The 11,787-nt window shown below is 31.9% G+C and overlaps 2 protein-coding genes across 2 annotated transcripts; both read left to right on the top strand.

The window, feature by feature from the left end:
- Positions 1-1,430: 1,430 nt before the first annotated feature.
- Positions 1,431-6,873, top strand: LOC109810341 (bifunctional riboflavin kinase/FMN phosphatase). The gene is made up of 10 exons (XM_020373778.3): positions 1,431-1,838; positions 1,946-2,135; positions 2,815-2,945; positions 3,582-3,651; positions 3,982-4,047; positions 5,139-5,290; positions 5,382-5,459; positions 5,737-5,870; positions 6,206-6,298; positions 6,542-6,873. Exons 1-10 carry the CDS (start codon positions 1,748-1,750, stop codon positions 6,629-6,631), a joined length of 1,095 nt encoding a protein of 364 aa, XP_020229367.1. The 5' UTR covers positions 1,431-1,747; the 3' UTR covers positions 6,632-6,873.
- A 2,879-nt stretch (positions 6,874-9,752) lies between these two features.
- Positions 9,753-10,451, top strand: LOC109810374 (uncharacterized protein At5g01610). Its single transcript, XM_020373829.3, has one exon. The coding sequence runs from the start codon at positions 9,817-9,819 to the stop codon at positions 10,225-10,227; it is 411 nt and encodes a 136-aa protein (XP_020229418.1). The 5' UTR covers positions 9,753-9,816; the 3' UTR covers positions 10,228-10,451.
- The last annotated feature ends 1,336 nt before the right edge of the window (positions 10,452-11,787 follow it).

An 11,787-nucleotide genomic window follows, 5' to 3' on the forward strand; every position in this document is an offset into this window, starting at 1 on the left:
TGACACGATAGTATCATGCGAATTTTATTTTTGTCTGTCTCTCGTTAAAAATAATAATAATAAAAAAAAAAAGTGGAACCATATTAAAATTTGTATATGAGGAGAATGAGAAAGATAGACACAAATTTTACATAATATGATCATGCGAAAACTGAAAATAAAAATGAAAGGATACATATATGTCCATTCCAATTCAGTTTCCCAAACTCAAAGTTTTGATAATTCCATTCTCTCGTTTGTGATGCAAGCATTAATAAGATTATAGGCTATTTAATGATGGGTGTAATTTTTTACAAGATCATTTTTGTTTCATTTGGTTGTTTGTTTGTTTGTTTTTTTATATAAGTCATTTCGTTTGTTAGAATAAACAATCTTGTATCATGTAAAGTGCAGGGTTATAGTTTATGTAAAGGTAGGTGTAATTTTTTATGAGGTCATTTTTGTTTCATTTGTTTGTTTGTTTGTTTGTTTTTACTAAAGTGGTTTCGTTTGTTAGGATAAACAATCTTGTGCCATGTAAAGTGGGGGGCTATATTTATGTAAAGGCAGGTGTAGTTCTTAATTAGGTCATTTTTGTTCATTTGTTTGTTTGTTTGTTTTTTTTTTTTCTGACCAAAGTCATTTCATTTGTTAGGATAAACAATCTTGTGTCATGCAAAGTGCAGGGTTATAGTTTTAGGTAATTTTTAGGTGATTAATTAATTTTAATTTTTATATATTAAATGTAAACTCTATATTACACTAGAGTGTTTTTAAATGTCATGCATTCATAAGGATTCTTTTATATAATCAATTATTTATTTATTTATCCAATTTTAAACATTTAACTTTTTAAATACATAAGCTAAAATAATAGTTAATAAAAAAAATTATAATTGGATTACAGTATAAAAAAATTATATTCTAATCAAATTTATAAAAATTTAATTAATTCTTATATATTAAATACGAATTATCATATTAGAAGATGATAGTATTTTTAGAATTTTTTTTAATGAAAGAGTTTGTGAAAGTTTTTTTTTTCAATTTTTTATATAATTTAGTTTTTATTCATGATAATTATTTATAAATTTAACATTAATAAATTTTAAAAATTATCAATAAATAAAAATAATTTTTTTGTTACAATATAAATTATTTATCATTAATTAAAAATATAAATTATAAATTCAAATATAATATTTATTTATTCATATGTATAATTCATTTAAAATTATAATTATTTGCTAAAATACTAGTTGTTAAAATGATTTGAGTTTAATTGCACATAACATATAGTCTCATTGAAAAATGTTTTATCCTCCAACCAATAAAAAAAACATTTTTATATAATTTAAAAACTGAGAATTTTGTTAAGTAACATAAACGGTTACATGATGTGGCAATTAATTTTGTTAAGTAACGTCATTTGATGGAATATCCAAAGGATCATGCTGGTGACGCCATAATCAACTACCGCCGATTATTTATGCTTCACATAACCCAGAATTTATGATAATATCACTCAGCATACTTTGCTTTTAATCTATCTGCAATTTAGGTTTTATTATGCCATTCAGATTGCGTTAGATAATGATTCTTTTGTTTGCATTCATTGTTTGCTAGCTTCTTCAAAGGCCCCATAATCATACAATTTGGGAACTACTCATTTTATAGAGTGAAATTCCTTAAAAGTTGGAATTGGTATCCATAAACGCACAGATCTTTTATTCATTGTAGTATTTATAGCCTTAAATTTGGTGCTGACATGAGTTGCTGCTGTGAGTTCAATGGCTGCAATGAAGGGGCCAAGGTTTTGGCTGTCATTTTTGACTTGGATGGCACCCTTCTGGATTCTGGTATTCTCTCTGATCTCTTTTGTTCACTTCAACTATAGTGTTGGTGCAATTTTGTTCCTTTAGGGTTGTTTCTAAAGCATGCATGTGTGTTGGTGATTGGTGTGCAGAAAGGGCAACAAGGGGTGTGTTGAATGAGTTTTTGGCGAGGTATGGGAAAGAACTGGACATGGAGAAGGAGGAGAAGAAGAGGCTGGGGATGACACAAAAGGAATCAGCAGCTATATTAGTTAAGGACTATGAACTTCCATTCACAGCTGACCAATTTATCAAAGAAATCACTCCTCTCTACAGGGAAAGGTATCAATAAGGGCTTGTTTGATTCTTTTCTCACTCTTTTTTTTTTTTGTTTTAGAAACTGTTTTCTAAAACAATGTCACACTACTCACCAATCAATTTCTCATCTAAAATTTAGTATTAAGTTTTGAATATTGTTTCCAAAAGAAGTGTTTTTGAAGAGCTTAAGAACAGAAAGCGATAGATTTTTTCTCATTATCTTCTATTTTCATCTTCTTCATCTCCTTTCTCAATTCCACTATCCGCTTTGTGCCTTCCTCCATTCTCCACCAGCTGCCCGAGTAACCTTGTTTAGTTCCAATTTGAAAACTAGAAACTGTTTTTGAAAATAGAAATCAAACATACCCTAAGTCAATAACATTCTCATCCTACTTCCTGTGACGCCCCCCCCCCCCACCCTAAATGCAACCAAAAGCTATGAGGTCAGACTAAAATGAAGATATCTAGTATGGAAGGTTGAATATGGTTCAAAATAATGCATTTCAAAATAATTTGTAATCAGTAAGAAATACTATTAATGCATTTGTAATCCGTAAGAAATACTATTAATTATATCTTCTGAACCTATTTTCAAAATAATGCATTTCTTTTTTAATAACTTAAGTCAAACCTGTTGGAAACTCTGATATTTGAATTGCTTACACATTACTGGTTCTTGTTTTCAAATCATTAATTGGTTTAGGTGGGCAAAGGCCAAAGCATTACCTGGTGCTAATCGCATTATCAAACATCTCCAGAAAAATGGAGTGCCGATAGCTCTTGCTTCAAATTCCTTGCGAGAATACATAGATGCAAAAATTTCTTATCACAAAGGTTGTTTCTCTGGACTAGCTTCTTGTTGTTTATTACTGACTTTCATTTTAAAGTCTTTCAATTTCTAGGAGTATTACATAACAGCTTTCCATTCTTGCTATTACTTCTGAATTGATTACTGAGAAAGTTAAGTAGTATGTAGAAACACAGGTACTAGTTTCTTAAGTATCTTCTGCCAAAGATAACAACATAGTTTTAGTTCTTCTTTTCTTTTCATATTTTTGGCTTAAGGTTTTGAAATCAATTGAATGACTAGGCAGACTAGCCTAATGTCTTTAAAATTAATCAGCAATAATCCATATAAATGAGGTATGATGGAATTTGGAAGAATATCTGACATAGAATTTAGAAAACATGATCTACAAATATAAACATTTAATCTTTATCCATGCTTTTTAAATAGAAATAAATGTCCAAAATTTGACCAAATTTACTTGTAGGGAAAATTTAAAGGTTTTTGACTTGTCAGCATAGCTGAGTAGTATCTGACAATGCCAATTACTTGGAAGTAATACCCACCTTTTTTGTATTTCTTCTTTTATACTTTCTTTTGGGTTATAAACACTTGCTTTTCCTCATTGACATTTAGTTTCCTGCTTAAATTTTTTCCCTTGATACTTATTATGGTTTTTTTAGGTTGGAAAGAAAGCTTTTCTGCAATTCTAGGAAGTGATCAAGTTATATCTGGGAAGCCCTCTCCATATTTGTAATATTCTACTTCTGCACTTTGTCTTCTCATACAGGAAACACAAAACTTCGAAAAGATATGGATCCATTGCCAATTAACAACTGTAACATTTTTTGGTAGCAAATAAGTATCCACCATCCCAAGTTTTAGCAGATTTTCTCAACATTAGCACTAAATAATCAAGTACTATTATCTCAAAGCCATGCAATTATATAATTTTTCCTTCAGAATCGTGATCTCTCAACATTCTCATTTTTTACATCTTTGTTTAGTCGGAATGTTCATTTTTTCAATCAAGTATACTATTCCAATTTTGTCACAGTAGTAAAAAAAAACTATTTGTTGCAGATTCGAAGAAGCTGCCAAGAAAATGGGTGTAGATGCAGTTAACTGCCTGGTGATTGAGGATTCCTTGTAAGTCTACTAGAGTTTATTTTCTATTGTGCTTTTTATTAAACTTACAACCAGTTGGCTTGAAGTAATTTCATGGCTTCACAAGCTCTTGATCGCATGACAAACTGACAGCAAATTCTAATCTTGACCAAGGATGGTCTAGTATTTTTCGGGTCAGATTGCTTTTGCACTGTCTAAAATTGGCAAGATAATTCAAACCAGAGAGTGATCATTGATGAAGAGGCCACTGTACCACCAGTGATGAAGCCTATAATGGAAGTATAACATCAACCAATCCTTTGGCCATATCCAAATCTAGAAGCCTAAAACAAGTGTGGGAGGCTGTTGAGTGCAAAAGGTGTGAAAAATTATACCGTGATGAACATTATATGAGTAAGATATATGCAATTAGATGAATCTCTTCTGGCTGAAATGAACATTATATAAGAAGTCGATCTTTTACTTTTTTCAATCCCTCTTATTAAGAGTTAATATGTTAGTTTATTGAGATCACATCCACGGTCTTACAGGAGACATTGCCTGTTAATTCTAAACTCTATTATTTTAAAAAATGAGAATAGTCTATGAACCAACAATGTAAACAGATTTTACACAGTGATTCAATTACAAATTGTCATGTGTAATAAGTTTATTGACTGATATAATAACTACCTTCAAAGTCATTCCTATCATAATTTCTGATTAATTGACGGTGTAAAGATTTTTTCACTAACATTGCAGAGAAATTAAACTCTTAAAAATCTCATAATGCATAACTATCCATTACTTGCTTCTGCAAGTCAATTAAGTTTTCAAGTTAACTACTCTCAAAATAATGCTCCCAGACAGTTTGGTGGATCTAGAAACAATATAGGTGGTATTGAGGTATCTGTATATGTTGAGAAGAGATTATCTCAAGTAGTCAACTACTATGTATTCATCTCAAGATATTGAGCATATCACTTTCACTGCTTTGATTCACCATCATGATATGTCGCAGCATCTCCTGCCAAGTTTGTTATGCTCTTTTTTGTGCAGCCACAGATTTCTGTCATGTAAGTAATATTCATACTTGCTACACATAATTTATGTTCTCCAGTGTACTTTGACAGAGTTGGTGTCAAGGCAGCCAATGCTGCAAAAATGAAGGTAGTGGCTATCCCATCTCGAAGGGAAGCTGATTGTCACGGGCTAGCAAATGTTGTTCTTCATTCACTTCTAGAGTTTCAGCCTGAGCTATGGGCTCTTCCACCTTTTGATGACTGTAATGCACTTATTAGTTCCTCTGAATGTTGATTGGTTTCTGTAAATACTTTGTCTCTGATCAGAGTAGTTTTTCAAACTAATGTTGGCAGGGTTAGATAACACATTACCTATTGAGCCAATTCATCTGAGTGGTTTGTATGTTAGTGGATGTCTACAGGAAGCCACAGGTTTGTAAAACTCGGTCTTTCTCATTTCATGAAAATGGTAACATGAACCACAAATTTTAGGCCTCTATCGAGCTTGAGCTTCCATGTTCCTAGTTAGATGATGCTATGACATTGAATTAACTAGTAATCTTCCAAGAACATACTCTTCAAACAGTGTAGGACTGTGTTAATATTGGTACATTCAAAGCAGCTGACATGCACTTTCTGATCAAATTTAGCCTTTTAGTAAGTTTAACATCTTTCCATTAATCTGATAAATTTTAATTCCTTAATCCAGATAATGCAATTCTTGCTCTTCCTGATCAAGCTGTTGGGCTTTACATCGGTTGGGCCAAGGTCGATACAGATAGGAACTTCAAGATATTGGTTAGCATTAATTTGGACTTCTCCTGTGTTTCCTACAAAAAAATAGTGAGTAATCAATTATAATACTATACAATTTCTGTTTTCGGTTCACATCAGGAACTTTTGATCCACCTTTTAGTATTCATGTTTATCGAGTTTACAAAATTCTTATGAGTTTTAGTGCAAGAGCACATTACACAGTCATCCTGGATTTTTTTTATACTTGAATGGAAGTTCATGGTTTGGACAATCATATTGTTTTTCTGCAATCAGAGACATTTATAGGCCTAATAATTCAGTGTCTTGGTTTGATCCTTTCTTTGATTCTGTGATTATACATTATATATTTGGTCCTGCGAATGGTTGTTAACAATGGAGATTACTTGGGACTCATTTTGCAGCATGTTTGCCTAATTGATGCGAACAGTGACCTTGATGATAAGCAGAAGATGCAAATCAATCTTGTGGGCTACATAAGAGCGTGGGATAATAAGGTAACTAATGATGACCTTTTAATGAAATAGTCCCTCTTAGTTGGCTATTTTTTTATTTTTTTTTGCAACCAAGGGCTCGTGATGAGAACTATAGGTGCATAAAACAAAAGTATTCGTGTTATATAATTATTAGGGAAGGCTTATGGTCATTTGAAAATCATAGTTTTCGCTCCAAAAGACTTTTCTTTATAATATCTTATTTGTGTGCCTATATTTGATGTCAAAATTTACATGCACGGACAGGAACTCACGTCAAAGGATTTAGAAAAACTTGAAGAATATAAGTCTATTGCCAGAGCTTCACTGGATTTGCCATCATTCACTTGTTTATAGAAAAAGACTCGCACGGAGGAGACTGACAAGTGACCTTATATTTGGAGATGGGAGTAATAATTATGCAACTTGTTGCAGCTTTCACAACTATAAATAATAACAATGAAATTAACTGTGTTTTCATTTTTTTTTAATCATAATGAGATATGAAATGATTTATTAGGAAATGCTTGTAATAATTGATAAATAGTGCATTTCAGAAAATAACAAATAATAATATAGCAATCAATTGATGTTCTCTATCATATCAAATTTAACTCATTTAACCGTAACCGTAACCGTAATCAGTCCGAATAGATATTCCGGCAAGTTTTCGAATGAACCTTTTGTGATGTTATAAGGGTAATAAGATTTCTTTTTTATAATTTTTTCAAGTGCCCGATAAAACTATATTTATCCATTTTTGGTTGTTTAGTTTGGTTTTAAATTGCGATTGCTCGTGCACAAAAATGGTATTGTGATTTGGAATTTGTAGTGCAGGCTCTGTAGGAGAGTGTGAACTGGATTAGATTTATACTAAGCATGAGAAATTGAGAATTGAATTGTTCAAAATATCCAATTTGATTATATTAATTCCTCTGAGCTTATATATACTTTTGTTTGTGTTTGATGCGAAACTTTATAATTCTCCAACACCCCACTTTATTGTTGTGACTTACGTACTCATGTAGACGTAGTAGGTCACATGTTCCCTTTTTTATAAGTCCATGTTCCCTTAGAGGCTCAAGTTTCCTTATGCCAAGATTGTTAAGAGGGCGACTCAGCTTGCTGAGACCCAATAAGAAGGAGAAGCTTGATAATAATAGGAAGCCTGTCTCCAAGGTATACTGCAGTTTGCAGCCACAGTACTCCTGCACATTTTATTTTTCACCATGTTTTGACAAGGTTACTTTAAATTTTAAAGTTAATATAGGATAATTTTTAAATATTTTTTATAAGCTTTAATTTAGGCTAAATTTTAATATAGTCTAAATTTTTAATAATTTGGTTCCTAAGTGTTAATAAAACTTAATATTTAGGCTAATTATTAATGTAGCCTAATTTAGCCCGATTTAGCTCTTAAGTTTTAGGCTAAGTTTAAATATAGTTTTAATTTATGCTTTGTTTTAATATAGCTTAATTTAACTGCTAGGCAAAGTTTTAAATTAGTTAATACCTATTATACTAGTTATCATTCTAATTATATGTGATTATTAAACTTGAGTTATTATATATATATATATATATTTTGCTAACTTATTTGTCTGACTAAAAAAAATTACTTAACTAAATCACTTGGTTAAATCATCTAACAAATTCATTAAACTAACCTATGGATGATAATAGGGTGAGATAGGTGCAAGTTTCAATATCTCAGTTCTCGTCCTCGAGTTTATACTCTATATTTATCATCGTCCTCATAATTGAATTTGTGTCTCATCCCTATCAGGTATCATGTATACCCATCAAACTGCTCAAGATTTAATAAATTCGATTTACACATACCAATACTTGTATTTGTATTTGGTCAAACTGACTATTTTCCATCAAAGTTGAGATAGGTTTGGATATTATCCACAAGTACAAATTTATTTTTCATCCTTAGGTTAACCAAACTAATTTATCCGTTGAGGAATTTTATCATACACCTAACTTGACCTAAATTGTTTCCAAGTTTTTAAAATTCATCTAAGTCTCGTAAAATGTCATAAATAGGTGTCTAAAGTATGATAGTCTCTAATATTGTTGTAAATCACTCTAAATTATTCTAAATTAGTAAAATTACATTTTTTAACACTACGATTCCTCAGGAGAATCTTCTTAAACATTTGATGTGCATCCTAAAAAAACAAAAATAATATATTTTCATAAAAAAAAACCAAAATTAGAATTAATTTCAAACATGTCACAACATATTTGTGACACTTAATAATACATAATATATGTTTGTTTTTTTTATTTCATTCCTAGTTTTATGTAAAAGACAGTGATTAGTGAATTGTGTGTGAGTACATGTTTCAACCATGTCCAAGTTAAGATGTCATTATTCATTAAGTTTATTAATTATAGCCTTTTGTTGGTAGACAATTGTAACTAACTTGGATATTATTATAGCCCAATGACCAATGTATATCCAAATAATTTAATTTTCTGAAACTTTAGATAGAAAAGAAGATGAAATAAAGAAAAAATTACAAAAATTGAGCTTTGTAAGAGTGTTGTTTAGAAATTATTAATTTAGAGTTGAAGGTCATTGAATTAAAGATATAAAGTTATGATACAAAAATATTGTCCATAAGGATTGAAATTAAGGAGTTGACTAAAAAATTAAAAGTTAAAAGTTCTAAGGCCCAGTCATATGAGAGGGAAGCAATATTATTTTAGTAAGATAAGAGTCTTCTATAATAGAAGATTGGAGTGTTTATAATTTTATTAAGTCATTTTAAAACAACAGGTTAAATTTTGAAGAATAAAAATAAAAGTTTGCATCCTCCAAAACAAGAAGAAATGTTAAAAATGTATCTTCAGATGTTGTAAAAATAATTTTGATTTTTAATTTAAATAATTTGATAAAAATATATTTTATATTAAAAAACAGAATTACTACATTATTTTTACTCTATTTGTTTTTCTCTATCCTAAAACTGTGATATATCAACACACTTTTCTACATGAAACATTGTTTAATGGTGTAAAATAGTATATTTTAATTTACATCAGTTTTTACATCGATTAAATTAAGAACCAGCATAGAATTTACTATTCTACATTGAATTGAACAATAATCAATGTAAAAAGGTCGGACATTAATTATTTCAAAATTGTCACCTCCTTCTTTTCTAAATACATGCACACACAAAAAACATAGTACTTTTTCATAAACCCCCGGCGCCCCAATACTCACACCAAGTATTCCTTGATTTGCATTGGTTGTTCAGATTGGTTTTATGTCGCCATTCACATCTCACTATTTCTCGAAAATCACACCCACCCACGTCCCGTCCCATGTGGACAAGGGTGAACCAAAACAAAACCAAAGTAAACATCATACGGCAAATACAAAGAGATTCACTTCGATCTCCACAAAGCACAGACCTTGTCCCTCACAAGCACAATCTATAAATACACACACACACAAAGAAAACCTCCAAACCGAACCAAAAAAAAAAAAGAATCACTCTCTATTTCTCTTGAACAGAACCAACATGGCCGAAAAGGAAGGAGGTATCGTGAAGAAGGGTCACGAGGAGGGTCTAAAGCTGGCGGTGTCACTGCTGCAAGAGTTCGAGCTTCCAGCGGGGCTTCTCCCTCTAGCAGATGTGATCGAAGTTGGTCACGTGAAGGGCACGGGGTACATGTGGATCGTGCAGAAGAAGAAGGTGGAGCACGAGTTCAAGAGGATAAACAAGTTGGTGAGTTATGACACGGACATCACAGGCTACATCTCGAAGAAGAAGATAAAGAAGCTGAAGGGCGTGAAGGCCAAAGAGCTCATGCTGTGGCCTCCTGTGAGTGAGATCACTGTCGATGACTCTCCCACTGGCAAGATCCACTTCAAGAGCCTCGCTGGCATCACCAAGACCTTCCCTGTTGAGGCCTTCGCTGCTGGACAGTGAAACCACGTCCATGCATGCATGCATGCATACATGGGGTCCAATAAAACACACACATATATATATAGTTGCTTCTTTTCTCTACTATACTGTGTTTCGTGTGTTAGGGTTTAGTTCATGGTTGTGATCATAATGATATCTGATGTTTTTGTTTTGTTTGTTTATCTATCTTCTTTCTTAAATAATATTGATGTGGAGGCCTCGAGATGTTGCACCACTGAGTGATATGGTAAGTTGGCCCCTTGCGTACTACCAAGTCTTACAACTAAATTCAATTGGAAGATATATGGCTTATATCACTCTACTTTTCCCTTGGTGCTTATTTGTTTTTTAAGATAATCATTAAGAAGAAAAAAAAGAAACTGGGAAAACAACATAAGTTTTATTTAAGAACCAAGCCCCATTTTATTCCAGCATTTGTGAAGTCATATATAGAAGTCGTTTGTTTCACATAATAAAATTATACTATCGAGATTTGTATTTTTAGAATTATATTCTAAAAATAACTAAATATTTTGAAAATATATTCTCGAGATTATTATAAGAAGGTGTTTATGGTGGAATTCGTTTTATGGGTTCTTTTTACTCGGACTAGCACAGTTAATGTTTCAATTCAGGTGCTTTATATCTTGTGATTTTATGAAAGACAATATACAGCTTTAATGATTACTTGCCTCTAGATATTCGTTAAATATTATCAAGCAATAATGTTTGTACATGTAAATACTTAAACGTACAGAATGAACAATACGAACATCAACAATGCAAATCATGATTCATTTCAGATAATGTCCAAGCATTACAAGGTTTACAGTCTATAAATGCGGAATTAAAAGGAGAAAATAGAAAAAGGAAAAGATTACACTAACTCTAACTCTATTCCTAAAAAGAGAAAAGGAAAGTGGCCAAGAAATGATCATACCCAAAGATGATTCCTCGCATGGAAGCCATATGTGCAGGCAGAGAATGCTTTAGAATTTGTTTAAAGTATGAGTTTTCCGACCTTTGTTAAGGTGCGTAGTACTTGTATTTATAGAATTAATTAGGGGCAGTTAATTTCATGCACGTACATCATTAGGGGATAATCGCTGCCCACTATGCTCACCACGTGGTTTTAACTTGTAACTTCTCATAACCGCTTATCTCACGTAAATTAACTTCTCGACCCAGTCGTTAACTCTCCTTGTATGACCGTAAGTACTTTGCACCATGTTACTATTTTTCGAGCACATCGAATGTCCCATTTCAAACAATTACCCATTCGTTCATTGGTAGACGCGTGCCTTTATAATCTCTTTCGAGGAATCTTGCAAATATTTCGACTCGTTCTTCTTCGAGTTGCCCCAACAAATGCCCCCCTAGGAATTCGATTTTGAAGTGTATGCTGATCGGAGAGATTCGAATTCCTATAAAGACTTGCTTTGATTACTTACTTGTCAATCGAAGTACGCCTCTTTCGATGATACCCTATTCTGACCTGTACTTGAGTTTGCATTTAATGTACCTGACCGTTGAAGCAACATTGATGGCAAATACGGCGCGTGTGTCCGTTTTTTTTCTGTT

Source organism: Cajanus cajan, chromosome 10 (genome assembly GCF_000230855.2).
Source record: "Cajanus cajan strain Asha chromosome 10, NIPB_CcT2T_4, whole genome shotgun sequence".
NCBI lineage: Eukaryota > Viridiplantae > Streptophyta > Magnoliopsida > Fabales > Fabaceae > Cajanus > Cajanus cajan.

What these genes read in the sequence shown, in the direction of transcription:
- LOC109810374 (XM_020373829.3), top strand. Translation starts at nt 9,817, where the DNA reads ATGGCCGAAAAGGAAGGAGGTATCGTGAAGAAGGGTCACGAGGAGGGT.
- LOC109810341 (XM_020373778.3), top strand. Translation starts at nt 1,748, where the DNA reads ATGAGTTGCTGCTGTGAGTTCAATGGCTGCAATGAAGGGGCCAAGGTT. An exon ending in CTGGTGATTGAGGATTCCTT is followed by an intron (nt 4,048 to 5,138) that starts GTAAGTCTACTA and finishes GTACTTTGACAG; the next exon opens with AGTTGGTGTCAAGGCAGCCA. An exon ending in TAAGAGCGTGGGATAATAAG is followed by an intron (nt 6,299 to 6,541) that starts GTAACTAATGAT and finishes ATGCACGGACAG; the next exon opens with GAACTCACGTCAAAGGATTT.